The sequence below is a fragment of the Solanum verrucosum genome, unplaced genomic scaffold (genome assembly GCF_900185275.1).
Source record: "Solanum verrucosum unplaced genomic scaffold, falcon-dt-bn FXZP01000261.1, whole genome shotgun sequence".
NCBI lineage: Eukaryota > Viridiplantae > Streptophyta > Magnoliopsida > Solanales > Solanaceae > Solanum > Solanum verrucosum.
Genome location: NW_026019969.1, coordinates 13543730 through 13571338, shown reverse-complemented (window position 1 = coordinate 13571338; position 27609 = coordinate 13543730). Strand labels below are relative to the sequence as shown.

The following is a 27609-nucleotide window of genomic DNA, read 5'->3' as shown; positions in this document are numbered from 1 at the left end:
CAAAAGGTAAATATGGGAGTTGTTAGGCTTTCCATAAAAGGGAGAAGTCTGTTCTGTTGAGTTGTGGGTAATGAAAGTGAGAGAAAAATAAATGAATACAGCTGTCACTTGCGCGTGGGGTCCCCACTCTGGTCTTAATGTGGACATGCTTGATCAATTTTTGGGATAATTCTAATTAATATTATGTTTATTTTATTTTTAACCTATTTATCATCAACGTAATAAGTTATAATTTGGCCAATTTACTCTAATTATTATAAGGAGATCAATATTATTAATAGTGATCTCCCAATATCGATGTGGAGATGACAACAATGTCGTGTTAGCATCAACATAAAATATACTGAATAATTGAGATCCTTCTAGGTATGAATTTAGTTAGATTTTAATATGAATATTGAATATTAGAAGAAATTTAACTCAAGACATAAAGTAAATTATAATTTATGCTAGGTGGGTCGATGATTGCTCTTATTTAGTCATGGGAAGAGGTTTTGCGGTATATTTTTTAAAAAATAAAAATTGTCATCATCAACGTATAATGCCTTGATGTTAGGTTTGGTAAAATGACCTTTGTCTTGCCTATTTATTCATACAAAAAATAGGTGAAAGACCTAACCTCAAAGGTACAAGAATGATGGTAACTTACCATATGCAAAAAGAGGGATCCTACACATCTCCCATCTACAACTAACTATTCATGACATATATATACTTAAAACAAACTAAAAGTTCTTATCATATTTTCTTCTTATTCTAGGAAATTGACTCCTATCAAATTGAAATAATAATTGTATCTAAGCGTCGTATAATTTCCATGCAGTTTTATAGTTTCATGCATACTCTGAATGCAGTATAAGTACTATATATACCTTTGCCATTATGCTAGAGATCTTCATGTATATCTTTGTTATTAAGTACTAATATATATATATATATATATTATATTGTAATTTTTCGACCAAGCCCCGTAACGTAAATGATAGCAGTGATGACCTTCTTTAGGCTAAAATTTCTTCAACACATCAATAATAATTTGGCAGTCCAGCTCCATCTGAAAATTAGTAAAATCATTATGAATGCATCGTCTTAATTACTTTATACTATAGTTAGCTTTCAATGCTTCCTTTTGGTATTCAGGAAGCTCGCCGTTTTTCGTATTTAATGAAGCCAACCATATATTTTTCTTTCTTATTCGGTGTTCGCAGGGCTTTGGGGGCCTAAAGCCAAACATTATAAAGATGCCCTATTTTTTTTAGTTGATAAATATAAATTGAATAATTATAATATACTAGTGTAATCCTACAAATGAGGTCTGGAGAGGCAGGATATATGTAGAGTTATGAAGTAAGAATGCAAATAATGTAAAATTTCAATGAAAATTATATAATATAAAGTTGGAATAATAAAACATGACTCAAAAATTAAAAATGTGATGATATTAAAATAGTGTAGCGATGAATTTGATAAGTTAATAAATAATATTAAAATAGTGTTGATTATTTTTAGTGCTTGAAATTTGAATAAGACACCACAAACAAATTTAGTCTTTTTATAAACACACAACAATATACATCACATAATGTAGAATGTTTAAACGTTTGAGAGACTTAAGAATATTCAATAATGAAAAGTAAGTATAAGAACATAATACTGTTGGTTCATGATAATTGTCAAAATATAAATGAGCTAGAAAACAAAATAGATAGCCACATGCGAAATTAGAAAGGATACTACAACTAACTAGCCACATGAGAATCTAGAAAAGACACTACAATCAACTAAACAATATCCAATTTCTCAATTATATTTTCTATACAATTTTTTTTCTTCAAATTTATCAGTACATAAATTTTTTTTTAACAATATATATATATACATCTTTAAGAGAAAATGGGGGCCCCAAAAAAATTTGGGCCCCAAGCGATTGTTTTAGTGATCTTATGGTCGAGACGATCCTAGGTGTTCGATACTCATATTAAAATTTGACTAAATTTGGATTTGTATCAAAAAGTTTCAATCATGTATTTCTTTTATTTTTTATTTGGCATTTGATATCCACATTAAAATCTAATTAAATTTAAATTCGTACCGAAATGTCTCATATTGGAGTTAAAACGCTAGTTACAAAGGAGGAAGCTCTGACTAGGAAGCCAAACTCATGTCATTGTCATTAAATTGATTTTACCTCTTATTTCTTACATTTTATATAATATAATATTATCACATAGTAATGTCTTTATCATATTCACCCCTAATAAACTGGGATACGTTGTCTTCCGGACATTTCATATTTATACAGAGCAGCACATCTTCTAATTTATGCTGCAAAATCAAATTTTTGAGATTCAAATTTTTAATTTTAATCGTGAATTTGGATACAAAAAGTTTAAAATTTTAAAATAAAATTTATATATAATTAAAAATTACGTAAAAAGTAATATAAATCACAATAATTAATAACTAAAATATTTTAATAGACATATAAAGAGACTCAATTAAAAAAATATTTAAATGACTTTCAAAATTCCAACTATGCCACGTAAATTAATACACAAGTCATAATAAAAATTAATCCTCGAGATATTCTTTCTAGGAAGAGCATGAAATAGTTCCTAATTACTCCCTCTGTCCCTAATTACTTGTCCACTTTTTTCTTTTATAGTTGTCCCAAGTTACTTGTTCATTTTGACAAATCAAGAAAGGATAAAAAAAATTTTACCTATTATATCCTCAATTAAATGACTAATTCTTTTGAAAAATGTAAAAATTTTCATCCACTTCATAATTAATAAGGGTAAAATGGTAAACTCACTATGTCATTAATTGATTTCTTAATATATATGTCAATTGAAAAGTGGAAAAATAATTAGGACAAAGGGAGTATTTCTGTTGGGTGTATTATTGGTGGTCTCATTTTCAGTGTGTGGGGACAAAATTTGAACACAACAGCAAAATGACAAGCCAAAAAAAGAAGAAGAAAGGAGCAGAAAATACGAATTAAGTAACGACAACGAGAAAAAGATGATTTGGTTTATCTACGTAGAAATATCAATCATATACAGTAATATAGTGTCGTATTCAGAAATTTCACCAATGATATTCAGATGTCAAGAAAAATTTCTCTAATAAAAAACGAATTACAACCAAATCAACCAATAATTAATTACTAAATTATAAAACTTTTAAAATAGAATCAACGATTATATAGATTTGAAACTAACATAAGAAGACAAGAAGAAAAAATTACTATCAAAAACATAATTTAAATATATTATTAGTAATTGTATTCAATGATCTAAAATTTCATCATTATTCGATAATATACTTCATGGTTGAGAAAGTTCTTTCAATCGTTACAATAGGCCAATAGCAATGGAAAATAACAAAGCTAGTCTTTCTAATTGGAATATAAAAGGATAACTAAAATTCTTCTTTATCTCAACTAGTATTTTTTTAAAGTTCACTAAATCCACCTAAATTAAAGATTCTTCTATCAATATCACATACTGACATACATCAATAATATAATTAATAAATTGATTTGACACCCATACTAAATTGATCAAGATCATCAAAATATAATCAGTCATTCTTATTATTATTATTTTTTGTGGAAGGTCAACCCAACTGCACCCCTATTCAATTTTGGGCACATAGTATGGTCCATTATAACGTCAACTTGATAGATACTTTAGGTGTTTAACCTTCTAACTTTTAATTCCCTGCTGCCAGGTATTATTTGTTGGGCATTTTATATTGAATATGTGTGTATTTTTTCCCTGTACATTAATAGTGATGGATAGTTTTTTTATTTGGACGTTTGATGATTCATCATTTCAACTCATTAGGTTGATTTGTCTGTTTCACTGAAAAGAATGGATACCAATTACTATCAAAGTCAACTGTTACCTAAACATTAAATTAAATCACTGCAATTTCACTGTCCTTTTCTGCTTAAAATTGAAACCAAGTTTGTTCAACAAATAGAACGAAACAAGAAAAGGGAATTTTGACCTATTTCGGAAATCAAGTAAAATCTTGAGCCATCGGTTGGTTACTAGAATGGGACAGACAAAAATATCCCATAAAATTAGCTATTCCATCTTTCGTGGGATAACTAATCACGCCATTTTAGTAATTAATTACGACTTGCAATTGTGTTGGTCCAATCATTCTCACTCAGACAACATTTCACTAAGTCAAAGATGGATTTTTTTAGCCTAGAGCCAGGAAAGTGAAAGCTCGAATGGTAGGTTTAAGTTAATCTTGCCCTCCTTTTCCTTCATTGATTTTATTTTTTCAATAGATACCGAGATTCAATCATTGGAATGCCATCTGCTTCAGTTATAGTGAGTTTGATACCAAAATTAAGTAAAAAGTTCTTAGTTGAGAGACCATATAAGATATTATCTCGAAATAAATGAGAACCATAACTTCAATATAAATGAACTACATAACTGAAAACAATAGCTTAATAGTACAAGGCTTCTCATAGACTACATTTGTTTGAACGTGCTTCCAGGTGCAGATGTAGGTGGCTTATCTTTCCCAATATTGACGTTGCCTTCAGTTTTAACCACTACACTGCTCTTAAATTGTGGGATTTTTCCGTAAAGTTGATTGTTAGAAACATCCAATTCCGTTAAGTTTGGCAGTAATGTGAGCTCATTTGGAATAGTTCCTGTAAGAGAATTGTCTGCTAGGATCAACCTCTGTATTGACGTAATGGACGACAAGTTGGGAGAGATTGTCCCAGTAAGTCCACTTTTCTGAAAATTCAGCACTGTAATGTTTCCACCATCACAAGTTATGCCCAGCCAACGCGAACAAGGATCATTCCCCGTCCAATTCTCAGCAAACTCCGTGGGATACCCTACATCCTTAACCACATCCAACAGTGTACTAACCCGTGAGTCACAAGGACCAGGCTGTGACAAACAAAAACTATTGGTATTATCCAACATATCCACTAGCACTGAAGATGGAAATTGTGGCGTAGGCCCTTGCAAAATGTTGTTTGTCAAATTAACCACTTTTAACGAAGGAAGATTAACTAAAGAGTCTGGCACTGGACCAGTGAATCTATTATCTCTCAAATTACAATCTTGCAACTGAGTTAAACCCGAAAAATCAGGCAAAGGGCCTGCAAACTCATTGCCTGAAAACCAGAGTTGTGTTAATCTGGTCATATTCTGTATCACATCTATTGAGCCATTCAACTTACCTTTAATACCATTTAACCACAACGATTGGATAGAAGAACCCGAAAAGCTCGAGGGCAGAGGACCCTCCAAATTATTAAACGACAAATGCAAAGTTGTTAAACTAGAAAAGGTATTTCCACCAAAGAAATCAGGGATTTTACCAGTAATATTAGCATAATAAGCGGAGAAAATTTGAAGAGAAGTAGCACTTTTCAGACTTTCTGGTACAGTCCATGACGAAAAGGGATTGGAATCCAAGTAAACACTTTGCAAATTAGTCATACCTTGAAAAAAGTCATTAGGAATTGAAGTGAACCCATTGCCATTAAGAAGAATGCTCTGCAATGAGTTCAATCCAGAAAAACTCGGGAGCGGCCCAGTGAATGTATTTCTTTGAACTTCAAAAACTTGCAATTCAGAAAGGGTATTAATGCTTGATGGGAGAGAACCTTTTAGGCCTTGATCCCCTATTTGAATCCTAATTACACGACCATCCTTAGTACATTGAACTTTATCCCATTTACAGGGATCTGGATCGTTCCAGTTAAGTGAATTCGGATTCATTATTTGTTTCTTCAATTCTTGCATCACTGCAGCATCACTACCCTGAGAGTATACAGAGACAACATTGGACAAGAGTATCAACAAACACACAAAACTCAAATGGGGTTTTTTCAAATTCATTGTGTTGATCAAGAAAATATAGAACAAGTTCAAGAAATTGGAATTTTTGTTTGTTTTCTTTATGAATTTATAGAAAAACATTATGAGAGTTCCAAATGGTAAGTTTGACTCATGAAGAAAGAATGAGCTTATTCTACCCTTTTTTATGGATGGTAATTTAATGATTGGATCAAATATTAAAAATTTAGGGAAAAAATTAATCATAGCAAGATATTGTTACCAAGAAACCTTTTTAAAGAGAATAATTTTATGAATTCAAACTGAAAAACTGGCTAGATTAAACATCATCATTCATATACAACCTTTTTCCACTTTACTGCGTGCTGTTAATTTATTTTATTTTTACAAAATTGTTACTTCCTGATTCTATGTTATGTCACATCATCATTAATACAATTTTCTATAATAAAAAATAAGTTTTAACTTTAATTTTGGCATACATCACTACCCTTCCCCTTAACATAAGCGGATCGTCATGGCCTTCTCCTGAGTTCTCAAAAGAACCTATGTCGCTCTATCTTCGAAGTCTCGATTTTGCTATCGGAAGCTCTGGAAAAGTCAGAATAGGAGAGTACTCGTTTTGGAATGGACTTACCATTTAGATGCTTTCAGCAATTATCCACTATATATATAGTAGGTGCATTCTTTTCGCCCTTAATTACTTATTAAGATTGATTTATTATTCATTTGGAATGGTATAAATTTTACTTATTCATTTGAGCAATTAAGATAGATTTATTATTTCTCCTTTTTAATATTATTCTTATCATTGAGTAACTACATGAAGAATTAATAGTCAGACTTAAAATTTAAAATATATTTAATAAAATAGATCTCTAATAAATAAATTCTAAACAGACATATCAATTCAACAAATTACAAGTAAAAAAGAACAAAGGGGTTACTTCGATCACTAAAACATTCACAAAAAATATAATTGATGAATTTTTTTTCTTTATTTTTCTCTAAAATTATTATGAAATTAAAATTCTACCTAAATTTCATTATAATACAAGATTAAGAAGAAAAACGCCCATTTAAGTACTACTAATTTATTTGACACATTTTTCTTTTTTATTTCATTCCCAGAAAATTTTTATCCTTTTATAATTAAAAACAACTTAACATTAAAATTCTCTTTTTACCCTTAATAAAAGGGAAAAGACATAAAATCCCCCTTCAACTTGGCACGAAAACTTACTTTAGTACTTAAACTACACGAGTGTTTATATATCCCCTTAACATCTTTTAAGTGATTAAAACACCCCCTAAGGGATGATGTGGCAGAGAGAGTGAGTGCACTTTCCTGAAAGTGCGTGAAAAAAGAGGAAAAATAAGTTGAATTTTTAAAGCCCTACACATGACCTTTTTTTATTGGTCAATATATAACAAATTATTTAAATAGTTTTTTTTTATATATATTAAATCTTTAAAATATGTAAATTTTCTTATTAAGAGGTAAATGAAATTAGTGGATCCCCTTTTTATTTTCTTTAATTTTTTTTATTGTTATTTTGTTGTCTTCTTCAATACACATTTTTCTCCATTGAAACATCTCTTCCTCCATCTTCTTCCCCGCCTCTATCCACTATTTTTATTTCACTAATCTTTTACTAATTCGTAAAATTCAATAGCAATGTCATTTTATTGACGTCGATTTCACTCTATTATTTGTATCGATTTGGCAAATGTAAACTTTCTAAAATTTTGAGCGACCCATTTTGATTTCTAGATCATTCAAACATTTCTCATAAAATTTATAAATTTTTTTGGATCAACTTTCTTATGCAATCTTCATTTCTTATTTGAGGTGTCAAGAAAAAATTGGCTTTCAAAAAAATCCATTCTCCAAGAGGGTAAATTCATTGGGAGGGTTCGAAGAAGATATGTGAATTTCTTCTTTAAAGTGACTTAAAAATTTGTTGAATAGTGAAGAAGAAGAAAAGAAAGTATTGAAGGTTGGAATAATGGTGAACAACAAGGAAGAAGAAAGAGAGGGGGTGGGGGTGGGGGTATGCATTTATAAATTAATCAATTGATATAATTAATTTTAAAAAGTGTTTAAGAAAAAATAGTGAATAAGTAAAAAAGAAATAAAGATTAATGACATGGTGCCTACATGGTTATGATGTGGCGCTTACGTGGCTATGATGTGGCGGGTGAGAGTAGTGTTATAGTCTCAGGGTGGAAAAAAAATCACTTCAAAGATCTTAAGGGGGGTATTTAAACGCCAGTGTAGTTTAAGTACTAAAGCAAGTTATCCGACCAAGTTCAGGGGGATTTTTATGTATTTTCTCTTAATAAAATGATTGAATTTAGAGTCACACGAATATCTAAGATTTGTTACTTTCACATGTAGTCAGTTTTGCAAGGAAATCAGTCTCACAGTTAGTTTTCCTGTTCCGGACATCAGTCACACAACTTGTGGATGTTATTCTTGGATATGATATGTTAAGCCAAAGATAAGATCACATTAAGCATTGTAATATAAGATGAGATGAAAACAATTACATTGACTCTACTGCAGAAGTAACACTTTTTGCTGGGATTACACACATAGGAGATTCAGTGTTTTCATTACAACTAGACAGAAATTTATTAGTTACTTATCCCAATCATAGACACAAAAAAAAAAGAAAAAAAGATGTTATTATTTATTTTACATGACACATTTACTTGAAGAAGACAAAACATAAAATTGATTTGTTTCAAGCCTTGAAATGATCAACTGGAAGGTTTTCCTCATCACAGGTCTTGGGATCGTGTTTTCTGCGATGAGTGTAAAGCATTCCCCAGTTATAGGCCTTATACTTTGCAGGGTTCTTCTCATTGACCTTCTCCTCCAAGGGTTGTATCCAAGTACTATGCGATGGATTGACGAAGAATGGAATTGAAAATCTACTCCTTTCAGTGTTGAGCACAACGCGATGTTCCACACTCTCATATTCACCATTGCTATACGCCTGGTGATCATTTATAATAAGTACCAGTTATCAAGAATACAATATTATTTTCTTTGATAAGCAAGCGTACCTGTGTAGCGTCACCAAGATTTACAATGTAAGCATCAGGAGTAGGTTTAACTCCTATCCATTCTCCATCAGTTTTCCTCTTTATTTCAAGCCCTCCGGTATCATCTTGAGACAAAATGGTGAATAAACCAGCATCTTTGTGTCTACCAACTCCTAAAGCCAGATGAGGAACAGGACAAGGAGGATAATGATTTATCCTTCCAAAAACAACTTGGTCTTCAAAGAACTCATTCAGCCTTTTTGCTGGCAAGCTTAAGCTGAGTGATATCACTTCTGCTAACTTGTAAGCCAACTTTTGCATTTCTTGAATATACTCTTCACACACCTCCCTGAAAATCAAATATTTGGGATCAATCATACCCTTGACGTTAAAAAATCATTTAGAGTAAAAACAGCTTTCTCAAATTCAGGAATAAGTTTTCTTCCTTTTTGATAGTAGAATATTATTACCTCAATCCTGGAGGGTACTGAGGCCATTGGTTGTGAAACTCCCTGAGGTCCTTGTCATTAGGATCTTGAGAAAGTGGGACCATAGCTGTCTTCTCCACAATAAAATCAAAGACTTCTTTCCAGTCCCTAATCTTTTTGGTGAGCTCAGTATCATAATATCCGATGAAGTTCACCTCATTTCTCTTCACTTTTATCTTTTCTTCTTTAGGTAAACCAAAGAACTGTCTTGATGCCAGTTCTATCTTTTCCCTGCACTCTAAGGACACCCCATGATTGATCACTTGGAAGAATCCCCACTTCTTGCATGCATTTCTTATTTCAGCAACTAGACTTTCTAACTCCACGTCAGTCGATGTATATGGACAATTCAGTATTGAGATATCAATCACTGGAATGCCCTCTGCTTCAGTTTTGGTGAGTTTTGGCCTGTGTTCAACATCTTGGATGATTGCTGGATGGACTTCTACCATTGCTCAATTATTTGCTTAGAGGGTTACAATCACAGATTTTAATTTGGACACTGGAAAGTGCTTTGTCATACAGAAATTGTTTTAGGTTACTGGAGTTTTATAATCACAACGATAGCTCAAGCGCATACTCCATGCCAAGAAATTATATACCTACTACATTTCTTTATTACAATCATTGGAGGGGTTTTGTTTGCATCAACTTTAGATGATTAAGTAATTATGAAAGTAGGCAATTAGTACCTTTCACACTTCATGTAATTTGTAGTTTCTCAATAATGATTAAAGGTTAGCAAGATAAACAAACCATTTACGAGAAAAAAATAAAAAATACCCCACTTTATTCCCTCCAGCATAATAAAACAAAACTTCTCATAGACTACATTTGTCATTTCTCTCCTTCAAGTTCTACTGCACCTTTCGGTCACAGAAACACTGATGTATCGTACTCTTTCGACCAAGTCATCATAAGAAAATACAGCAAAGAGTAGGAAAGAATAAAGCTCAACAGGCTTTACATAATTAGTACCATGTTATCTGATCCTTCAATTTTATGAAAGTTTAATCATTCACCATCAAATAAAGGAAGCGAAGATAAATAATCAACAAGTTCAACTGACTTGACATCAGGACCTTGCAATCTGATCCTTCAATTTCTAATTAATCATTGCTTCTTCAAGTCCTAAGATCAAATAAGGCATACATTAGGTGATTAGGAGTGGAAAAATCAAATCCAATCCGTTCAACTCGCCCAACCTGGTTAAGTTTGGGTTGGTTATTGACCCGTCCATTCATTAGCTCAAACCATTAAAAATTGGGTCGATATGTAACCCGAATTGGCTCATGACAAATCTTGTCAAAATATTTTTAAAAAACTTCTTTTTCAATTTGATATGTTATATATATAGTCATAATAAAGAAAAAATAATAATTTTATTAGGTACTAAAATAGTTTAAAAGAACAAATAAAATAATTAAGCTTATTAAAAATTGGGTGGGGTTGGGTCTTGACCCGTTATATAACTCGTTACCTAACCCATTTTGACCCAAGGAAATTTGGGTTGGGTTTTGACTCGATTATTGTCTTAACTCGGAGAATTTTCACATATAGCCACTTAAAATAACTTAATTATGCTCCATAGCTATAGTTTGCTAATTACGATTCGTAGTTACATGTTAGAGGGAGGAGAGAGGTGAGCGAGATTGGAAGAGGGAGGAGAGAGGTGAGCGAAATTGGAAGAGGGAGGAGAGAGGCGAGCGAAATTGGAAGAGGGAGGAGAGAGGCGAGCGAGATTGGGAGAGGGAGGAGAGAGGCGAGCGAGAGAGGGCGGAGAGTGGAGAGAGGTGAATTGTATATGTATATCAGTTAGATAATTGTATATATGTAACTAGTATGTATATGTATCAATGATTGTATTTGTATATTCGCATCCAATTTGTATCTGTATACCATTGAATTGAGTTCAAACATTTATATTTGTATATCTAGTCTCTCTATATACAAACACAATTAATGTATTTGTATAATTATTAGTGTAGAGGGCGGAGAGATATATATTTGTATAATTATTAGTGTAGAGAGCGGAGAGATATATATTTGTATTTGTATATCGAGTCTCTCTCTCGCTTTATATAAACACAAACATAAATTATACATTTGTATTTGTATAATTTGTGTTTGTATAAAGTGAGAGAGACTGGCAGAAGAGAGGCGAGAGAGAGACTAGGCAGGAAGAGGAGAAAGGCGAGGGAGTGACTAGGCAGGGAGAGGAGAGAGGCAGGGAGAGATAATTGAAAAAGAGGAGAAAGGCGAGAGAGAGAGAAAGAGAGAGGAAGAGAGGAGAGAGACGAGAGAGGTGAATGTAATTATAACTAGAAGTAAGTTTTAAATTGTAATTAATGCAAACTATAGTTATATTAGTTAATTAACTAATATATGTTTGCTTAACCGCGTAAGAATTATCTCCAAACTGCAAAAGGAAATTAAAATTGTTAACCAGATGGGAACAAATAGTTTGATAGTCACAACATTGAAACTGTTGACACCCAATTTTGACCCTCCCCGATAATAATTAATTTTCGAGCTTCTTAATCTTTCGAACAATTTAGAATATTGAATTTGAATTTATTGGGCTCTTGTTCTTATCCGCTTTTGACCCGAAATCCCCCCCCCCCCCCCAAATCAACCCTAAAAATCTCTATATGTATTCCCTTTTATTCACGGTTGGGGGGAGATTTTTTTTAGTGGGAAATTCTTTACTAAGGCAGAGAAGAGTTGGAAAAAAGAGACGTTGGTAGGGAAAACAAAATTTACAGAGATAATAGTCTCAAGGCTTAAAATCGTATAAGAAATACATCTAAGAGACATTTCCTTTTTCTTGTTTCGTGGGTTGCTGGGATTCACAAGAATTCTCCAAGCTCTAGTGTGGTCGGAAAGCTCATTCTTTCTCGTTCTCGTCTCAGTTCCCTGCCCGAAATAAGGTAACATTTCTTCCATTCTCCCCATTTGTTACAGTCCTATTTCATATGATAAAAAAATACATATTCCAGTGATTTTCCTTTGTGTTTTCTTATGTGCATTTAGTATATCTCTCATTTCTTTAGCTTCTGAGTTTCAGAGTTATTCTAAGGCTTCTATATGTTTAAATTTTACTCCAATCACGATTTTTGAGTATAGTTTAGCATAAATCAACCTTCTGATGTTTATTCCATTCTAAGTGAAGTGTTTTCGCTTTAGCGGTTCGTTTTAAACTTTGTTGTTAAGATAGCCTCATGCTCGCTTGTTTCAAACTAATGGTACCTCGACTATAGCACAATTTCTGATTCCTTGGATTATGATTTTGATGTTGGACTGCGGGATACATTCTTAAATACATGTAGTCTTTATGTTCGAGTTTTTGATGTTCAATCGTTCCAATGGAGTTTATAGTATTGTTGTTTGTTTGAATGACTTGGGACACATGCTTATTTTCTCTGCTGCTTAGGGATACATTTTGATCTTAATCTGAAATTCCCTCATGCTCGTTCAACTCAACCCCCTATTTACTGTAGCATCGTTTTACTTTTTCTCTTTATTGGCAAAAATCTGGTTGCGAATCGTTGTGATATAAGTTTAAATTTCAGGTTCTAGTTTGTTTAAAGTTCATAAATGTTTTAAGTCTTGTGTCTACTTTAGTTTCTATTCGTCTACCCACCTATTCTGTTTTGATTCGCACTACCCCGTTCTGAATTTATTTGGTATTCACTTGGTCTAGTTTAGCATCGAATTTTGTCATCTGAACCAAGTGTTCTCTTGGAGCTTTATTTTCTTACATTAAGCCTATGTAAGCGTGGTTAATTATTAAACATTTGTCCAACATGTTTCCATCTTCTTCTTCTTTTTTTCCCTTTGCCTAGTTGAATTCATAAGATGATATGCCCCACTAATTTCCCTAGCTAAATTAGGCTTGTTTGAAGTGCATTTTGCCATCAGTTTTGTTAGTTACTGCCTTCAGGGGGTTTATTTATTTCATTTCATTTTGGCCTGATTTGGGTGGTATTTCCTAATATGTTGTAGTAGCAGTGGTTCGTTCTATATGAAATTATATTCATTGTTAAAGTGACTATGTTGGTGTAGCTCCAAGTTCATTTGGTTATGTGAGATTAAAATGCTTCATTTAATATCTTTCGAAATGGATGAATATAGGATAGCAACTTTGACATTAACAGTGGTATATTATGTTGTGCACTATTCTATGGCATTGTTCTTTTATTTATTTATTTATTTATCATTTTGAACTTTTATGAACCTTGCTTACGTCCATTTCTTTTGCATGTGAAATCTGCCTGAGTTCACCATGAACTCCTATTTCTTTCCCCGCATTTTCGAGAGAGTCATAAAGGCTCAAGTCCTTTCCTTTTGAGTCAGCCGACAAGAAATTGAAATATAGGATGCATTGCTTTGGCTCAGTAAGTAATAGATTTATTACTTAGTGTGAGATTAAGAGTTTAAACTCATTGTTGTATTTGAAGTCTGTATTCACTTTTGCTTGTGATTAGTGAAAGCAGTTGAAAATCCTGTGTCGTGGTTTCTCCCTTGAACAAGGAGGTTTCCACATAAAACTCCTTGTTCCCATTGTCGATTGTTTCAACTCTTTACTGCATTCTCTTTGTACGTTTAACCTGGTACATATTGGTGGACGCTTACATTCCAACAGTGTCCTTAGAGTGCAGTTAAAAGATTGATTTGGCATCAAGAAAGTTCCCCACTTCTTGCATGCATCTTTCACTGGTGTATCTTGTTTGATTTACAGATCATTAACTTGTAATTCAAAATAATGCCTTTAAAGATTATAGAAGGATAAGCAAATCATTTACAAGAAAGAGAGTAAAAGAGTAGCACTTTATTTCCCTCCAGCTGAAAACAACAGCTTAATAGTAGAAGACTTCTCATACACTACATTTGTCATTACAGATCACCATTTCTAAAATGATATATTTGAACGTTCTCAACATTCAGTTTCTTGAAATTACTAAGGTTTCTTGTAGTGCGAAATTTTCCCCAGTTGTAAGCCCTGTATTTTGCTGGACTTTCTTCATTTGTCAATTCCTCCAGAGGCTCAACCATTACATAGTGAGACGGGTGGAAGAAAAATGGAACGGAGAATCTCTCTTTCATGGAGCTTGCTATCACCCTATGTTCAACACTTTCATATCTGTCATTGCTCCAAACCTGTGAAATTTTTTGGCTCAATTCAAGTGTTTTGCTTTTCTATCAAGAATTAGGCAGCATGGGACAGTAGTCATACCTGAATTATGTCACCAACGTTGATAATATAAGCATCTGGAATTGGTTTAACCTGTATCCACTCTCCATCTGTCTTGCGTTTCACCTCAAGGCCTCCAACATCATCTTGAGCAAGAACAGTCAGGGCACCAGAATCCTTGTGCCGCCCAACTCCCAAAGCCAAATCACGAATTGGGCATAGCGGATAGTAATTTAATCGCATAAAACTTGTTTGTTCCTTAAAGTAGCTGTTGAGCCTTTTGGATGACAGGCCTAAGCTTAGAGCAATTAATTCTACCAACTTATAGGACAGTTTCTCAATACCTTGAGCGTATTCTTCACATGCCTCCCTGTAAAGTCCAAACTACGATCATAGAACCATTTCTAAAAGCAGCTACGATACAATTTGTGATGCCTCAAAAACTGAAAAAGGAAAAATGGGGCACCCCAATATGTTTGCAACAAAAATTGATGAGGAGAAAAAACCTAGTAAGTTTTCCACATTTTAAATTTAAGATCACAAGATTCCATGCCGAGTCAAAATACCTGAAATTGTTAGGGAAATTAGGCCATTGATTCTTCAGTTCCATGAGTTCCATATCATGGGGTTCATCAGAAGCAGGCAAGAGAGTTGGATTCTCCACAACAAAATCAAAAACTTCTTTCCAATCCCTAACATTTTTGGTATGCTCTGTATCATAAAAACCCAAAGGGTTATCTTCATCTCTACTCACTTTCCTCTTCTCCTCAGTAGGCAGCAAGAAGAATTCCTTTGATGCTCTCTCTATTTTCTCGCGACAGGTTGATGGAACTCCATGGTTGATTACTTGAAAGAAACCCCATTTCTGACATGCATCACCAATTTGTGCAACAAGATTTGTAATTTCTGAAGAAGAGTTTGAAGAATCAGAGGTTAGAATTGGAGAGAGATCAATTAAGGGTATGTTTTCTGCCTCAATTGTACTCTGTTTTGGCCTGTGCTCTGTTTCTTGAAAAAAGGATTCATCGATATTTCCCATGATAGATATTTCACCTTCTTTTCTTTTTTGTGGTTACAAGTGAGAGGGTGAGAGGAGAATTTGGTAGTTCTGGGTGTAATTTGTCACATGATATATAGCGACAGGACTAAATGGATACATTGAATATGGACATATTTTGATGTTTGCCATTTCATTAACTTTGGGACATTTGTTTCTTTAGCATTGCAAATTTGGTTTTAATTTTTTTATTTTATTATTAGAAATATGGAAAAGGACGTAAGAGATAATTTGGAAAAAAAAATTAATTCTGTCAAATTTGATTTCGTAGCCTTTCACAAACTTAATTCTAAAAGAGAAGTATTGAAAACGCACACACCCCTAAATTCTCACCAAATTTAGGAGTGTTCTCTTGATTTTTTTGTTAAGAGTCTCCACGCCCAACAAGTGTTTGAGACTTGTTAATCAGGGGTATATATGAAATATTCAGATTGGAAATGGTCATAAGAAATCATATCCTTTATAATTCTTCATATTATGTACTTAACAAGGTTTACAAACATCAATGTAAAAATATCTGCCATGATAATCAATATCTTCTGGAGACATGACCAGATTTGAATTTAAAGTTAGTAGCTTAGGTTGCTGTTTTTTAAGAAAAAATCACATATATAGTCGACTGTACTAACAACTTATCACTATAGCAATAGATCCACACGTCTGCACAAGAGAAAGCCAAAACAAGAAGGTTCAAACTCGTACAAGAATACCCATGTGTCAAAGGCTAAGATTCGAATTCTTCAATAAAAATAAAATTTATTTCTTTCCTTTAGATAAAAACAGAAAGGAAAGTATACTCTCTGTAGCTAAGAGTTAATGGAGATATCACACAAGTTCACCATATGAAGAATGGAAGACACCACTCCCAGATTGTACAAGTCTCAAGGGATAAAGGTATATGGAGAACTAACCAGATACAGTTATTTACACGAACGAAAGAGAGAGAGGAGGGCGGGGGGAGAGAAAAAGGAAAGCTAAAAGGACTAAGTGTGAAATTTTGCATCAAGAAATTCTTCAAGCAGCAGGCATTGAGGTTGAGATGACCACATAGGGTAAATATTGAAGGCCGTCCTGAATTTTGCCCATGGCTGTGCTATGAGCTGCACGAAGATTCTCAGCATATGCATTGGCCTTATCCTGAATTGATTTCTGTGGAACCTCATGTGAATCAGCAGCAACACTCTTCACTGCTGCTAAATATGCTTCAGCCACTTCCGATATCCCTGTAAAAGCATAACAAAGCTAATCAAGAGAGATAGACGCCATCCACTTAACCCAAATTTTTTACCCCAAGAACAAGACATATCATGAGGAAACACATTCCATAGGCAAAATCAGCTGAACTGTTCCTTAAGGTGTTATTCATACCACGGGTAGACAAAACAGTCTCAAAGAAGGCAAACCTTTCTCCAAATTCAATCACCTCATTACAACATTATCAGACCAGTAATTTTGAATTCAGGAGCAGAGAAACCCATCTTCAGTTGAATTAACAATCACTAAACAGAGCAGTTCTCATAGTTATGTTCCAAATATTTACGAGGACACCTGGAAAACTAAATTAACTACAATAAAACTTTATACAACTTATGGACAGAAGAAACTAGACCAGCAAAATATACTTGATTTTACCAGTTGACTAAGTAGTTCTCTCTAGCAACAAATGCAAAACAAAAAGAAGTATCGTAAATCATAAAAATTACTACTTTATTTGTACATAATCCTCAAATTCCTACCCATGTGCTTCTAATCTACGTTTGATGATCTGTTTAAAAAAAACTTATATACAAAACTAGAGATCGTAAATGGGTTGGTCATCTATCAATATTAGATGCAGAAACAATGAACTACAGATGAAATTACTAAGAAGGGAATAAAAAAACAATATAAAAGTCATAAAAGCGTAGAAGTATATGTTAGACAAAGATCTACCTGTAATAAAGCTGGAAGAAACTGCTTCAACACATCCAGTCATTGAACATGCCTTCGATCGGATTACCTTAGCTCTTTCAATTGAATCCTCAGGCCATTCCATTTTCAGAATTTCCACATTTGCATCTTGGTCCGCAACTTTATTTGCAGTTGAAATGATTGATTTCCCAAGCATTACAAGTTGAGTTGCGGCAAAACAACACAACTCTGAAAGTCTCTATGTACATAAGAACAATCAGTGAGAAGTCAAGTAAATTCATTACTCCCAAAGAAGAAGCTGCTAGTTTCTTTGATCAAAAAAAGGTTGCAGACTAACTAAACATTTACATACATGAACACCCTCTGAATGAAGAGTATCCCGTCTTCGAGTAGTCCTTTGAACCATGTCATTAGGAGCTAGTCCAACCAAAACATTTGTAAATCTGCAATTCAATGAAATCCAGAACTTAACACCAGTATCCCAGTTCTTAGCAACTAGACACAAACTTTAAGGTAATCACTCTACTAAGCACAAGAACTTAGTGCCCATTTGGATAAACTTATTTTTAGGTGCTTTTACTTTTAAGTAATTTTTTTGTTTTGGAGGAGTTTGGAAAGATTATAAAGTGCTTTTAAGCATCCACTTTTAGGCCAAAAAATTTAAAAATTAGTCAAAAGTAGGGTAACATTTACTTCTTGCATGCATCTTTCACTGGTGTATCTTGTTTGATTTACAGATCATTAACTTGTAATTCAAAATAATGCCTTTAAAGATTATAGAAGGATAAGCAAATCATTTACAAGAAAAAGAGTAAAAGACTAGCACTTTATTTCCCTCCAGCTGAAAACAACAGCTTAATAGTAGAAGACTTCTCATACACTACATTTGTCATTACAGATCACCATTTCTAAAATGATATATTTGAACGTTCTCAACATTCAGTTTCTTGAAATTACTAAGGTTTCTTGTAGTGAGAAATTTTCCCCAGTTGTAAGCCCTGTATTTTGCTGGACTTTCTTCATTTGTCAATTCCTCCAGAGGCTCAACCATTACATAGTGAGACGGGTTGAAGAAAAATGGAACGGAGAATCTCTCTTTCATGGAGCTTGCTATCACCCTATGTTCAACACTTTCATATCTGTCATTGCTCCAAACCTGTGAAATTTTTTGGCTCAATTCAAGTGTTTTGCTTTTCTATCAAGAATTAGGCAGCATGGGACAGTAGTCATACCTGAATTATGTCACCAACGTTGATAATATAAGCATCTGGAATTGGTTTAACCTGTATCCACTCTCCATCTGCCTTGCGTTTCACCTCGAGGCCTCCAACATCATCTTGAGCAAGAACAGTCAGGGCACCAGAATCCTTGTGCCGCCCAACTCCCAAAGCCAAATCATGAATTGGGCATAGCGGATAGTAATTTAATCGCATAAAACTTGTTTGGTCCTTAAAGTAGCTGTTGAGCCTTTTGGATGACAGGCCTAAGCTTAGAGCAATTAATTCTACCAACTTATAGGACAGTTTCTCAATACCTTGAGCGTATTCTTCACATGCCTCCCTGTAAAGTCCAAACTACGATCATAGAACCATTTCTAAAAGCAGCTACGATACAATTTGTGATGCCTCAAAAACTGAAAAAGGAAAAATGGGGCACCCCAATATGTTTGCAACAAAAATTGATGAGGAGAAAACACCTAGTAAGTTTTCCACATTTTAAATTTAAGATCACAAGATTTCATGCCGAGTCAAAATACCTGAAATTGTTAGGGAAATTAGGCCATTGATTCTTCAGTTCCATGAGTTCCATATCATGGGGTTCATGAGAAGCAGGCAAGAGAGTTGGATTCTCCACAACAAAATCAAAAACTTCTTTCCAATCCCTAACATTCTTGGTATGCTCTGTATCATAAAAACCCAAAGGGTTATCTTCATCTCTACTCACTTTTCTCTTCTCCTCAGTAGGCAGCAAGAAGAATTCCTTTGATGCTCTCTCTATTTTCTCGCGACAGGTTGATGGAACTCCATGGTTGATTACTTGAAAGAAACCCCATTTCTGACATGCATCACCAATTTGTGCAACAAGATTTGTAATTTCTGAAGAAGAGTTTAAAGAATCAGAGGTTAGAATTGGAGAGAGATCAATTAAGGGTATGTTTTCTGCCTCAATTGTACTCTGTTTTGGCCTGTGCTCTGTTTCTTGAAAAAATGATTCATCGATATTTCCCATGATAGATATTTCACTCTTTTTTTTTTTGTTACAAGTGAGAGGAGAATTTGGTAGTTCTGGGTGTAATTTGTCACATGATATATAGCGACAGGACTGAATGGATACATTGAATATGGACATATTTTGATGTTTGCCATTTCATTAACTTTTGGGACATTTGTTTCTTAGCATTGCAAATTTGTTTTTAATTTTTTTATTTTATTATTAGAAATATGGAAAAGGACGTAAGAGATAATTTGGAAAAAAAAATTAATTCTGTCAAATTTGATTTCGTAGCCTTTCACAAACTTAATTCTAAAAGAGAAGTATTGAAAACGCACACACCCCTAAATTCTCACCAAATTTAGGAGTGTTCTCTTGATTTTTTTGTTAAGAGTCTCCACGCCCAACAAGTGTTTGAGACTTGTTAATCAGGGGTATATATGAAATATTCAGATTGGAAATGGTCATAAGAAATCATATCCTTTATAATTCTTCATATTATGTACTTAACAAGGTTTACAAACATCAATGTAAAAATATCTGCCATGATAATCAATATCTTCTGGAGACATGACCAGATTTGAATTTAAAGTTAGTAGCTTAGGTTGCTGTTTTTTAAGAAAAAATCACATATATAGTCGACTGTACTAACAACTTATCACTATAGCAATAGATCCACACGTCTGCACAAGAGAAAGCCAAAACAAGAAGGTTCAAACTCGTACAAGAATACCCATGTGTCAAAGGCTAAGATTCGAATTCTTCAATAAAAATAAAATTTATTTCTTTCCTTTAGATAAAAACAGAAAGGAAAGTATACTCTCTGTAGCTAAGAGTTAATGGAGATATCACACAAGTTCACCATATGAAGAATGGAAGACACCACTCCCAGATTGTACAAGTCTCAAGGGATAAAGGTATATGGAGAACTAACCAGATACAGTTATTTACACGAACGAAAGAGAGAGAGGAGGGCGGGGGGAGAGAAAAAGGAAAGCTAAAAGGACTAAGTGTGAAATTTTGCATCAAGAAATTCTTCAAGCAGCAGGCATTGAGGTTGAGATGACCACATAGGGTAAATATTGAAGGCCGTCCTGAATTTTGCCCATGGCTGTGCTATGAGCTGCACGAAGATTCTCAGCATATGCATTGGCCTTATCCTGAATTGATTTCTGTGGAACCTCATGTGAATCAGCAGCAACACTCTTCACTGCTGCTAAATATGCTTCAGCCACTTCCGATATCCCTGTAAAAGCATAACAAAGCTAATCAAGAGAGATAGACGCCATCCACTTAACCCAAATTTTTTACCCCAAGAACAAGACATATCATGAGGAAACACATTCCATAGGCAAAATCAGCTGAACTGTTCCTTAAGGTGTTATTCATTCCACGGGTAGACAAAACAGTCTCAAGGAAGGCAAACCTTTCTCCAAATTCAATCACCTCATTACAACATTATCAGACCAGTTATTTTGAATTCAGGAGCAGAGAAACCCATCTTCAGTTGAATTAACAATCACTAAACAGAGCAGTTCTCATAGTTATGTTCCAAAATATTTACGAGGACACCTGGAAAACTAAATTAACTACAATAAAACTTTATACAACTTATGGACAGAAGAAACTAGACCAGCAAAATATACTTGATTTTACCAGTTGACTAAGTGGTTCTCTCTAGCAACAAATGCAAAACAAAAAGAAGTATCGTAAATCATAAAAATTACTACTTTATTTGTACATAATCCTCAAATTCCTATCCATGTGCTTCTAATCTACGTTTGATGATCTTTTTAATTTTTTTTATATACAAAACTAGAGATCGTAAATGGGTGGGTCATCTATCAATATTAGATGCAGAAACAATGAACTACAGATGAAATTACTAAGAAGGGAATAAAAAAACAATATAAAAGTCATAAAAGCGTAGAAGTATATGTTAGACAAAGATCTACCTGTAATAAAGCTGGAAGAAACTGCTTCAACACATCCAGTCATTGAACATGCCTTCAATCGGATTACCTTAGCTCTTTCAATTGAATCCTCAGGCCATTCCATTTTCAGAATTTCCACATTTGCATCTTGGTCCGCAACTTTATTTGCAGTTGAAATGATTGATTTCCCAAGCATTACAAGTTGAGTTGCGGCAAAACAACACAACTCTGAAAGTCTCTATGTACATAAGAACAATCAGTGAGAAGTCAAGTAAATTCATTACTCCCAAAGAAGAAGCTGCTAGTTTCTTTGATCAAAAAAAGGTTGCAGACTAACTAAACATTTACATACATGAACACCCTCTGAATGAAGAGTATCCAGTCTTCGAGTAGTCCTTTGAACCATGTCATTAGGAGCTAGTCCAACCAAAACATTTGTAAATCTGCAATTCAATGAAATCCAGAACTTAACACCAGTATCCCAGTTCTTAGCAACTAGACACAAACTTTAAGGTAATCGCTCTACTAAGCACAAGAACTTAGTGCCCATTTGGATAAACTTATTTTTAGGTGCTTTTAAGTAATTTTTTTTGTTTTGGAGGTGTTTGGAAAGGTTATAAAGTGCTTTTAAGCATCCACTTTTAGGCCAAAAAAATTAAAAATTAGTCAAAAGTAGGGTAACATCTACTTATGACTTTTGACTATAAGTCCATCCAAACAGGCCCTTAGTGCTTGGATTCATGAACTGTCAACATTTCAATCACATACTCTCCGTTTCCATATATTTCTCCAGAACATATTAAAGTAGAAGAAAATTAATTAAAAGGTAAAGCATATTAAAGTTCAATGTTTACCCTGCTGCCAATTCTGCAGCCTTGTCCACACTAGAATCATGCAAATTCTTCACCTCATCTGTGCTGTCTGCAATGCCAGTTTCAACTTCCTTTCCTTTTCCCGACTCTTTACCACTTTCATATACTTCAGAACTCAAGTCAAAAATCTGTTGAACCTCTTTAAGTTTTCCATCATATGAAGACCTTTGATCAGATGGAATTTTCGCTTTTCTTCTGTTGAACAACAAAGCATAATGGTTGGACAATGCCTCCAACTCCTGCATGTAATTCACACATGATAAGACACTGGATTTCCAGAACAAACTCAACCAAGTACAAAGATCAATATGAGTAGGAACTGACCTCCAATTGCTCAGGACCTCCATAAATATAAAAGCATCTATCAAATGTAACTTCTTCATAAAACTGATCTTCATCTGTTTCTCCTCCCCCTTCTTTGGAGCCTGGGTCAACTCTAATACCAGTTTCTGAGATCAGAAGATCCATAGTTTCTTTTCCAAGTAGCTCAAGCACGTGCATTCCTTTAGCAGTAAAAGCTTTTCCAGTCTGCAAGAAATTGTTCACAATAAAAATAGCAGCTAAAACACACTCCACCTGCCCAAAAAGAATAGAAAATCAAATCTTATGCAAACCTCTAGTATGGATGGTGCAACAGAACCAGTTGTGGCAGGTAAGCCACCATGCTGAACTGATTCAGCAATACTTGCAGCCGAATTTTCAAGCCTGAAAACAAAAGGCAAAATAACATTTGCCTGGCAACTTTGGCATCACTCAACAAAGGAATAAGCAGATAACTGAAATTGGTAACAGTGTATTCATAAGCATAAAATTCTATGTTGGGTCCAAATTTACAAAAGAAGATCAGTCAGTCCTACTGTCCTTTCCTACTTACGAGGACTCCAAAACTAACATTGCAGGAGCACTAAGTTCTCATGCTTAATGGGAAGGTTCTTAATTTCCATGTTTCCAGGCAGTTGGAGTTTGTGACTACTTCTCTTAGTTCAGATATATGTAAACATAAAATTTCTATTACTCCAGGTCATATTTTCACCTAATTTGCCAGAGGAAATATTCATCAATTCATGTGTCAAATCATAAAATTTTATCCATTGCCACAATAAACTAAGCACAGCAAACTGTAAAAGTCAACAAAAACAAACTCCCATTTTGTCCCCCAACAATCAGCTCCATTAAGTACAGCAATTCTTTTCAAACACAAGATGAGCAACTGCCTAAAATAAATCTAAAAACTTGCTCTGAAGAAGCTGGGCAAACACCCCTGTGAGGTGAAGGTTCCAGAGAACGGGAGTAAGAAAAATAGCAATCATGTTGCGATCAGTTTTATTTTCTTTTTGGTCAAGTAAAATTTAGTTTTTTTCAACAGTCATGTCACAATCATACACAAGAAGACATACTTGTGGACTAAATCAGAACTTCCTTTGAATGCATTTCCTAATGCTTGCCAAGCTCCTGAAGCGAAATTCTCGACTGAATGGTCAATAACTCTCAAACCCTGCACATATTTTAGAAGGTTAAAAGCATGACCATACCAAACAATTATAGCATATCTACTTCTGACCTTACGATACTTTTGTACAAATTAGCGGAAAATGGGCATCGATTGTGGAAGGGATATCAATGCTCAAGAAGAACTTTTAAAAAATAAAAATTGGATCCCCTATTGAGTCAAGTAAGCAGCACAACTAGTTTGGTAGCACTTGCCTGACCAAGCAACGAGTCTTCACTAGCTTTCTCTAATTTTTCAAGAGCAGCCTTGCGTTTTTTGTCATTCTCATCTTCACTTTCCTCTTCAACCAATACTTCTCGTTCATCCTCTGTCAAGGATTCGGTGTCTTCCAGAGCATTTTGCACATCTGCAAGGCTCTTTGCAGCTGATTTAGCAGCTTCAACGGCCTGCAAAAGTGAAAACACATATAAATATAATGCATGGAGCTATTCAAGGTGTATGTTTAAGTGTGCAATCCTTCCATAACAACAAAGAACAAGTACCCACAATTGTCAACCAAGAGTTTATTAATCTGATGGCCTTCAACTCATTTTGTTGTTCTAACGCTCAATAAACAAAGTGTAGGCTAGTCCTATAAAAACGGAAGGTGAAAAGAAAAAGAAATAGCTAAATTCAAATGGCATGCAATCTAGTGATAGGACTTAATGTTTGGATTATATCAAGTTACGGTACTACTCTCAAGCACCAATACATAATTACCTAGAGCTCCTTCCAGAGACAAGAACAGATAACTACAAAATTATTAACAGAATCTAAATGCCAATTAGAATTAAGTTGTTACTAAATTACAGAATGGATAATATTTGGTTCTGGTTTCAATGAATGTCAATTTAATCTAAAACAGTTGAAGTTAATCTTTGCCTCCCAGGAAAACCCTCTCCAGTCTCCTCCTGTCAAAATTCCATAATGCTACTACGTTGCAAAACAGAAATTTAAAGGGATCTTATCAATAATTCATCTTGCTTAAATAAACAGGCACACCAGCCACAGGTGTGCATCAGAGAAAATAGTACAACAAATTAGCTACAGGCTTACCAGTATCCAAATATAAAAGATTTTGTTTGGGTTTCTGCATCACTATGACACTTTCCAAGTACAAAAAGACATAACGCCAACTATAATATTGCTGATGATCATTACAGAATGATATCACAGTAGCTTGTAGAAATGATGTAGACACACACATGCTCCCCTAGGAATTCTATCCAACTCCAGCCTCATACAAAATACTCTGAATACCCAATTATCACTAATATCATATAGCAATCTTAGGCATCTTTCAGTTGAGGCATTGCAAAACTTGTGATATGTACCAAATTACTGAAAGGGGGAGTTCTAAACACACTAGCTGTCTAATTCCTATATCAGATCGTAGAGCTAGTAGAAACTGTTTTTTTCCAGAATTTTGAAGATGAAATTACTCATAGCTCATTCACATAACTTGTGAAGTTGCGCCTAACATTGTCACATCTCATTAGTACCCAAAAGAAATATAACAAATTTCTTACATTTGAAACGACGCTAATATATTCTGTCAAAACGAAGTAAATCTAAACAGCAAGATCAACGAGATAAAAACAGCTACATAACAAAATGCAACAAATAAAGGAAAATTTTGGAGTTCAAATGCTAGGAAAGATGAGTACATTGCGAGAGATCTCTTCGGCAGCGGTGGTAGCAGCTTTCTGAATGTCCGAGATATAAGAAAACGCAGAAAATCCCCATCCTCCCCATCCTCCACCACCGCCGGCGACTTCTGGTACCGGAGGTGGCTGAGCTTCTTCTTGCTTTTCAACAATCCCTTCAGTCGAAGGCTTCGTCGTGTCGTCCACCATCTGAGAAGATCGTAGCGTCGATGTAGCTATTGATTTTCACCGCCGGAAATTGCTGAGAGGAATAACCAAATTGATAATCTTCGCGATCTAGTTGTGAAAGTTCAAACGTGCTTCTTACGGCGAAATGAGTGCGGTGCGATGTCGTAAAATACCATTGCACTGCACTGCTGACCCGACCCGGCGTTGTATTTGGGCTCACAAAAAATTAGGTTACCACTGTCAGGTGCTTTTTGTTTTGACAAAAAAAATTTAAAAAAAATTGATAACAGTTGGTGCACACTCCAACTAATTTCACAATATTTGATCATTCATATCAATAACAAATACGAGATAACTTTATCCGTCAAACAAAAGAGATCAACTTACCGTGATTGTCTTTGGCGAAATTTGAACATATGAGATCGTGATTATTTTTTTCGAAAAAGGGTAAAAAATATTCTTAAACTATTCGAAATAGCTCATATTTACCCTTAAACTATTTTTCAGCTCAAAACTACCCTTCCCGTCAAATTATTGGGTCAAAAGTACCCTTCTTATTAACGGAAGTTGTTAAATACCATGTGGATGTCACATTGCATGCCAATACTAATTACTTTTTTTTCCACTGCCACATAGACTAAATCCCTAAATCCTAATTACTCTTTTTTTCCCCTCATTTCATTATTTTTCAGAAACAACTTCAGCCCTTCTCCCTCATTGAAGTATGTTATTGAACGAGTAAACTTTATCACTGCTAACCAAAAAGTATTCAGCAATAGAACACCAACAATCGTAACTTGATAAATTAATTTACAAAATGAGGAACATTAACAGTGGAAGCAAATATTTGAACTTCATACAAAACATGTTGAGCACAAAGTACACTACTCCACATACAAAACCCCCCACTAGCTTGTTGTTTGTTAAAAACCAGCAGAGTTGGTCGATAGCTGGAAATAAACTAAGTAAAGAACTAATGAAGAAATAGAGAAATTGGAAATAAACTTCACAAAAGCTGGACATAAACTAAGTAAAGAACTAATGAAGAAATGCATTACCAAACATTAAGTAAAAACTGAAAATAAACATCACAAAATCTGGACAAAAACAAAACTTCAATGAGGGAGAAGGGTTGAAATCGTTCCTGGAAAATAATGAAATGAGGGGGAAAAAAGAGTAATTAGGATTTAGGGATTTAATCTATGTGGCAGTGGAAAAAAAAAAGTAATTAGTATTAACATGCAATGTGGCATCCACATGGCATTTAACAACTTTCGTTAATAAGAAGGGTACTTTTGACCCAATAATTTGACGGAAAAGATAGTTTTGAGCTGAAATATAGTTTAAGGCTAAATATAAGCTATTTCGAATAGTTTAAGGATATTTTTGACTTTTTTCCATTTTTTTAAAATAAACACAATACAAAAAGGATAAAGCGGTCCTACAAGGTTTTTAGCGCAAGTTTGTTACCAACAAATGAAATGTGATGCAGCTGTTACATCAGTGATTCAGCCTCATTTTCAATGAAGATAATTGATAGGATTTAAATACTGAAATAAGTTGAAACTGCAGAATGATTTATTCGATCAGCACCATCTAATAGCAAATTTCCAATTTTCAGTGTACAATTGATAATGTAAATGTTTATTTTTTCATTTGATATGTGTTTACAGATTGATTGGTACACATTGTTTTAAGTAGTTTTTGTGCCATTG

The 27609-nt window shown here is 34.1% G+C and overlaps 3 protein-coding genes across 5 annotated transcripts; all 3 read right to left on the bottom strand.

Moving 5' to 3' along the window:
• Positions 1–8407: 8407 nt before the first annotated feature.
• Positions 8408–9873, bottom strand: LOC125815712 (1-aminocyclopropane-1-carboxylate oxidase 5-like). The gene is made up of 3 exons (XM_049495257.1): positions 9374–9873; positions 8925–9252; positions 8408–8854 (listed from the first exon to the last, which is right to left on the bottom strand). Exons 1-3 carry the CDS (start codon positions 9841–9843, stop codon positions 8600–8602), a joined length of 1053 nt encoding a protein of 350 aa, XP_049351214.1. The 5' UTR covers positions 9844–9873; the 3' UTR covers positions 8408–8599.
• A 4397-nt stretch (positions 9874–14270) lies between these two features.
• On the bottom strand, positions 14271–19790 carry LOC125815365 (protein DMR6-LIKE OXYGENASE 2-like). 3 transcript variants are annotated; one of them, XM_049494822.1, is made up of 4 exons: positions 19676–19784; positions 15152–15517; positions 14628–14955; positions 14271–14551 (listed from the first exon to the last, which is right to left on the bottom strand). In XM_049494822.1, the coding sequence occupies exons 1-4, from the start codon at positions 19780–19782 to the stop codon at positions 14288–14290; spliced, it is 1065 nt and encodes a 354-aa protein (XP_049350779.1). In that variant the 5' UTR covers positions 19783–19784; the 3' UTR covers positions 14271–14287. The 3 variants fall into 3 exon arrangements, with proteins under 3 accessions (XP_049350779.1, XP_049350778.1, XP_049350777.1); XM_049494821.1 differs by lacking the exon at positions 19676–19784 and having other exon boundaries at positions 15152–15655; XM_049494820.1 differs by lacking the exons at positions 14271–14551; positions 14628–14955; positions 15152–15517 and adding exons at positions 18310–18709; positions 18786–19113 and having other exon boundaries at positions 19310–19790.
• Positions 16379–25976, bottom strand: LOC125815366 (uncharacterized). The gene is made up of 9 exons (XM_049494824.1): positions 25727–25976; positions 24275–24466; positions 23968–24065; positions 23185–23275; positions 22895–23098; positions 22553–22809; positions 22051–22141; positions 17575–17791; positions 16379–16865 (listed from the first exon to the last, which is right to left on the bottom strand). The coding sequence occupies exons 1-9, from the start codon at positions 25913–25915 to the stop codon at positions 16657–16659; spliced, it is 1548 nt and encodes a 515-aa protein (XP_049350781.1). The 5' UTR covers positions 25916–25976; the 3' UTR covers positions 16379–16656.
• Between the last annotated feature and the right edge of the window lie 1633 nt (positions 25977–27609).

Coding starts and splice junctions, on each gene's coding strand:
- LOC125815712 (XM_049495257.1), bottom strand. CDS start 9,843: ATGGTAGAAGTCCATCCAGCAATCATCCAAGATGTTGAACACAGGCCA. Junction 9,253..9,373: donor CAGTACCCTCCAGGATTGAG/GTAATAATATTC, acceptor TTTGATTTTCAG/GGAGGTGTGTGAAGAGTATA. Junction 8,855..8,924: donor ATCTTGGTGACGCTACACAG/GTACGCTTGCTT, acceptor AATGATCACCAG/GCGTATAGCAATGGTGAATA.
- LOC125815365 (XM_049494820.1), bottom strand. CDS start 19,782: ATGGGAAATATCGATGAATCATTTTTTCAAGAAACAGAGCACAGGCCA. Junction 19,114..19,309: donor AATTTCCCTAACAATTTCAG/GTATTTTGACTC, acceptor TGGACTTTACAG/GGAGGCATGTGAAGAATACG. Junction 18,710..18,785: donor ACGTTGGTGACATAATTCAG/GTATGACTACTG, acceptor AAAATTTCACAG/GTTTGGAGCAATGACAGATA.
- LOC125815366 (XM_049494824.1), bottom strand. CDS start 25,915: ATGGTGGACGACACGACGAAGCCTTCGACTGAAGGGATTGTTGAAAAG. Junction 24,467..25,726: donor CCGAAGAGATCTCTCGCAAT/GTACTCATCTTT, acceptor TCACTTTTGCAG/GCCGTTGAAGCTGCTAAATC. Junction 23,099..23,184: donor TTGCACCATCCATACTAGAG/GTTTGCATAAGA, acceptor AATTTCTTGCAG/ACTGGAAAAGCTTTTACTGC.